Source organism: Emiliania huxleyi (genome assembly GCF_000372725.1).
Source record: "Emiliania huxleyi CCMP1516 unplaced genomic scaffold EMIHUscaffold_500, whole genome shotgun sequence".
Classification (NCBI taxonomy): domain Eukaryota; phylum Haptophyta; order Isochrysidales; family Noelaerhabdaceae; genus Emiliania; species Emiliania huxleyi.
The window spans coordinates 2,766-7,914 of record NW_005198242.1 but is presented as its reverse complement, the minus strand read 5'-3'; the positions used below and the strand labels follow the sequence as shown (position 1 = coordinate 7,914).

At 69.7% G+C, this 5,149-nt stretch overlaps 2 protein-coding genes across 2 annotated transcripts in view; both read left to right on the top strand.

Annotated features, from left to right (window-relative positions):
• Window positions 1–1,263, top strand: part of EMIHUDRAFT_459420 (hypothetical protein) — a gene marked incomplete at its 3' end in the record, with an annotated part of 5,556 nt that extends 4,293 nt beyond the window's left edge. Inside the window, exons 7-8 of the mRNA XM_005766663.1 lie at window positions 200–355; window positions 433–1,263. Coding sequence (XP_005766720.1) covers window positions 200–355; window positions 433–1,263 — 987 coding nt within the window. The remainder of the gene's footprint in view (window positions 1–199; window positions 356–432) is intronic.
• A 913-nt stretch (window positions 1,264–2,176) lies between these two features.
• EMIHUDRAFT_445711 (hypothetical protein) lies at window positions 2,177–2,943 on the top strand. The gene has a single exon (XM_005766662.1). The coding sequence runs from the start codon at window positions 2,192–2,194 to the stop codon at window positions 2,861–2,863; it is 672 nt and encodes a 223-aa protein (XP_005766719.1). The 5' UTR covers window positions 2,177–2,191; the 3' UTR covers window positions 2,864–2,943.
• Window positions 2,944–5,149: the final 2,206 nt, after the last annotated feature.

Here is a 5,149-nt window from a genome sequence, read left to right as displayed (position 1 = left end):
CGGCGTCCTTCTCCTCCTCGCCCCTCTCCTCCACGCGGCGGCGAGCGCCCTCTCCCTCGCCGGCGACGTCCGCGCCGTGATCGATTTGCTCGCGTGCACTCTGGGGCTCGTGTCGAGCGCCGCGCTCAGCTACGCCCTCCTCCCGTCACCGCTTCTCCGCCGCTCCTCGGCGAGCCGTCCCTTCACCCCGCGCGCCCAGTGTTGCGTCTGCCAAGACGCCGACGTCTCCATTCGCTTCTCGTGCGGCCACGCGGTTTGCTGCGGCGCCTGCTCTTCGGCGCTGCAGCGCGGCACTGCAGACCGGCCGTCGCAAGGATGCCCGATCTGCAGAACGCCCTTCGTCGCCGTCGACTCGGTGAGCTCTCCGCGATCTTCTTCACTGCCACGACCTTTTGACTTGCCCCCCCCCCCCCCCCCTCCTTCCTTTTCTAGGGGGGCCACGTCGCGCTGGAGCCGAGCTGGCTGATGCCTCCGCTGGGCTTCCCCACGGTGATGCTCTGCTGCGCCGTCGTCTGCGCGAGCACTCTGGCCGATAGCGCCGAGCTCTTGGCGCGGGCCCGGGAGCTCACAGCCACCTGCCTCGCTGGCAGCGCGGAAGCGGACGGCCTTGGGGCGGCGGTCGCGTCGTGCGGTGCCACCGCGGCGGCGTTGGTGCGCCAGCTGTTCTCTTCCCTCGTCCCGCGCCAGCACGGCAGCACGTTTGCCGTGTCGGGGCTGGCGATGCTCCTGCATCGCGGCGCTTTTGCGGGGATGGCTGCTGGTCGCGGTGCTCGGGGGGGGACAAATCTCCTCCTCCGCTACGGCTGGCTCGACACCGGTCTGGCTCTGCTGGCCGCCCTGCTGATGCCGCGTGCCGACCGGTGCGGCCGAATGCTGATGCAGTTAGCTTGCGTCAGCACGACCTTCACCTTCAATGTGGGTCTCCTCAGCGTGGCCGGCCATCTGCGGATCAGCGACGAGATTGACAACCTGCAGCTCGAGCCGCCGTTCACTCCGCGCCGCGCCGCGTGTGCCATATGCAGCGCGGTCGCGTCCTTCGCCCTGCACGGCTTGCTGCCCGTCGGCATGACTTGGCTCGGGCGCGACTTTGACGCATACTGGCGCCTTGCGTCGACCAGCCTGCTCGCGGGGTGCATGCGGTACTTTACCTCGCTTCTGCTTGACGACGATCCCGAAGGCGCCTCGCGTTCGCCTTTCGCCCCTCCCGGGAGGGCGTGGGACTTGTCTCTGGCCGTGGCTGAGCCGTGCCTGAGCCGTGCCTGAGCCTCTCCGCTAGGTGAACGTCCCCTCCTCACCTGCTTCCGCCGCTCCTGGGCCGCGAGCGACGGCCGCATGCTCCTCCTCACCCTCGTGGTGCTCGTCCCGCTGCCATTCGGCCTGTGCGGCAACGCAAAGCTTGCCAAGGCTTCCCCTCCCTCTCTCACCCCCCCCCCCCCCCCACCCCCTCGAGTAAGGCCGCCCACCCACACAGAGGCACAACCCCGGACCCGAGATCACGGCACACGGCAGTGTAGAACAGACAGACAGCGACGACAGTCGGAAGACACACTGGGCCCCAGGAGGGAGGACGTGATAGCGGCCTCTATCCGCCCACTCACGCCCCCCCCCCCCCCTCCTCCCCCCAAAGGCGTCCTCCTGCGGAGTGGTGCTCCTACTCGCGCGTGCGATGCGCCCACACGATAACGTCTCCACCACGCACAAGCTCGTCACGCTCGCGCACTACGGCGTGGGAACCCTCTGCCTCTTTGCGGACGCGCCGCTCCTCGCCCGCGCGCAGGGGCACCCGGCGATCTCGGTCGCCCTCGCCGCTCTGGCGCTCGCCCTCGCGGCCGCGCTCGCCGCCGCCTGGATGCTGAGCGTCGCCCTCGACCGAGAGAGAGCTGCGCACGCCCGCCTGGTCGCGCGCCAAGCCGCGACAAGGCGGCGGACGCAAGGAGAGGCCGACCAACTGAGGCAGCGGCTGTCCGAAGCCGCGGCCACGGCGTCAGCTGCGGCGGCTCAGGCGCCCACGCCGCCGCCATCGCACCCGCCTCATGGAGCGGCGCCAACGCCGCCGCCGACGACGCCGTGGCCGGGGGTTTGGACAGCACGCTGAACGGCTTGTTAGGACCCCCCCGGATTCCCCAGGGCAGAGGACCCTCCATCCATTCCACCGTCGCCGTCTTTGCTTCCCCCGCAGGCGGCCGTCTGGATGCCGTCCTCCGAGCTCCTCGTGACCATCCCAAGCGACCTGGCCGCTGGGCAGCGGATGCACATCTTTGTCGCTGGTGTGAGCGCGACGCTCACCGTCCTCGTCCCGCCCGACTTGCCGCCGACGCGCAGGATCCGCGTCGCAATGCCGCAGGACTTGCACGCCGCCGCAATGGAGGGTCGCAATGCCGCCTTCGCCGCCGCCGCCACTACGATCCGCTCCGCCGCCTCCCCCGCTGTCGCCTCCAATGCCGCCGCCGCCACCGCTGCCGCCGCCGCCGCCGCCGCCGCCGCCCTCTCCTCCTCACCAGCCGCCCTCTCCTCCTCACCAGCCACCGCGGCAGAGTGGGTGGACACGCAGAGTGACGCCGCCTCCCGCTCGCCTCGCGCCTCGCCTCGGCCGCCCCCTGCGGTGGCTGCGTTGGACGCAAGGATTGCTGCGGCGAGAGAGGCCGTGGACGCGGACGCCACGCCTGTGACGTCAGCGTCCCCTCCTCTGGCTCAGCCGTCTGAGCCGGCCTCTTCATCCTCGTCAACGAGGAGAAGGCGGCGGCGGCGAGTCGACTCGGCCGTCTTTGCCTCTGGATCGTCGACTCGGCTGAGCGGCGGGGGGGCGTCTGAGGCCGCAACGCCGCGGGCAAGCGGTGTTCGTCGCACCCGACCGACTGAGTGACATGAGAGAGAGAAGGGAGGGTGAGCATGTCTCTCGGAGAGTCGGAGTACTGTACGTATATATTCGTTTGAAATATAGCCGATCTCACAGACACTTTCGTGTTTCGACTTGAGCCGTTCACCTCTCTCAAACTCACAGACACAGAGCAGCCAATTCTCGGTCAGCATGCAGGAAAAAATAGTTTCGGCGGTCTGAGGCGGCCCAGCGGACCCCAGCGGACCCGTTGGCACGGCCAGCGCGCGTGGGGCACCGGGGCGACCCCCCATCCTCACTCGTGTCCTTCCTTTGGGTGTGAAAACGCGACAACCTCGCCGTCAGACGAGCAGAGCACCGTTAGACGGAGGGCAGGCGCGCGAGCGTCTCACCCATGCCTGCCTTGGCCCCGTGCAGCGGAGTATTTTTCCGTTCCGTTTTTCGGGGTGCTCTGTTCACGGAACGCGGATAAACGTGGGCGTCCGAGCGTCGCCTGTGCCAATTGCCGAGCTGCCAGACGGGCCTGCGACGGCAAGTTCGCCGACTGCGCCAAGTACGTGTCGCTACCCGCGACCGCCTCCGACGCTGCCGGCCCGTCCCAGCCAGCCTCGCCACCTCCGAGCTGGCCTGTTCGCTCCGATTGCCCTCGCCGCCGAGCCGGCTTACTCGCCCGCGGAGGAGATGCGCGACAGGACCGACCGACGCTACGATCTCAAGCAGCGGCGGACGTCGGAAGAGGCGGTGGTCGCAGTGGGAGAGCAGCTGGCCTCCGCGGGCTGGGCGGCCGATGCGGTCATCGAGGAGGATGGCAGGACGAGGAGCGGGCAGCTCGACTCCAAGCAGGCGGGCGGCCGGCTGATGGAGCTGCTCGTCCTCGCCTCCGCCTCCGTGTCGCCGGACGCGCCGCTGTCCCTCCAGCTGGAGCAGGCGGCTGGCAGTCTGGGCCAAGCGGCCGTTGTCGCCGAGGCTGCAGGCGATGAGCGGCGGGCATCGCGCAGGCAGGCTGGCATGCAGCCGCCAGCGGCGGCGGCAGCGGCGGCGGCAGGTGAGCCGCTGCCCAGCAAGGCGCTGGGCAAGCGCAAGGCCGGCGCGGCCGAGCCCCAAGCTGATGGACTTGGCGGCAAAACCCGGGCTGCCCCTGCGGCGCGACTTGGCCGGCCGCCGTCCCTCGCAGCCTCCGGCGCGGCGTCGATGGACGCCGTGCAGGCGATCGCAAGGCAGGCGCACGGCGCGCCCCGCAAGGCCAAGGCCGCGTTCGACGCGCAGCTGGAGGCCGCGGAGGGAGCGTCGTCGTCGACCACCATCGTCGCCAAGGCCAAGGCGGTCTTGCAGAACCTCTTTCTCTCGTCGGGCAACCTCACCGAGGTCGTGGAGGCGCGTTGCGGCGAGCTCGCTCCTCCGCCTCTCACCGCTCGCTCTCTCACACAGCTCTCCTGGTTTTGCTCGCGCAGGTGGTGGCGAGTTTGCTGCAGCGGCCTGAGCTACGGCCGATCCTATCGGCGCTAGGCTGGTCCAGGCGTGCGCTACGCCACCTTCCGGGAGCTGCTGGAAGTGCGCGCCAAGATGGACGCGGAGGCGGCGCACGAGGTCAAGGTTGGCGGCACGCTGCTGCTGGTCTCGCGCAAGAAGCGGCGCGATGCGGCCGACGACGAGGCGGCCTTGTTCCAGGAGTGGTCGCACGACCCGGAGGTATGCCGCTACGACTCGAACCAGCGGACCGGCGGCAAGCGGGTCCGCCGCTTTGACGCCGAGCCCGGCTCCGACGGCCGCATTCGCTTCGAGGTGCACGAGAAGCGCACGCTGCCCTGCTCGCGCAAGGTGCCGCGGCCGAGCCCTTGCCCGATCCCTGCTCCACCCGCTGCGCGTCCTCCGCGCGACCTGACCGCCCTCCTCTCTCTCCGGCCCCGTCTGCGCAGGAGCTCTGTGAGCGCTTCATCAAGTCGCCCGAGTACGAGGCCTTCCAGACGCGCACCGGGAAGGGTCCGCTCTCCGTCTCCTTCTTCCAGAAGCGCATTTGCTCGTGCATGGTCGACCCAAAGATGAACCAGTGCGCCGACCCCATCGACACGCAGCACAACGTCCTCTTTGACGTGTGGCGCCGCAACGTGCAGGGGTGGTTCGAGGAGACGACGTGCGGCCGCGAGGGTTGCATCTGCAAGGAGCAGGGCTTCCGCGACACGGAGTCGCAGGACGACCTCTTCGCCTTCCTCTTCTGCGGCGAGTGCGCCGCCGAGGACGACCCGACGCGAAAGCTGCCGCGCGACGACTCGGCCCCGATGCAGCTGCGCTACGACTGCGTGGCCGGCGTGTGCG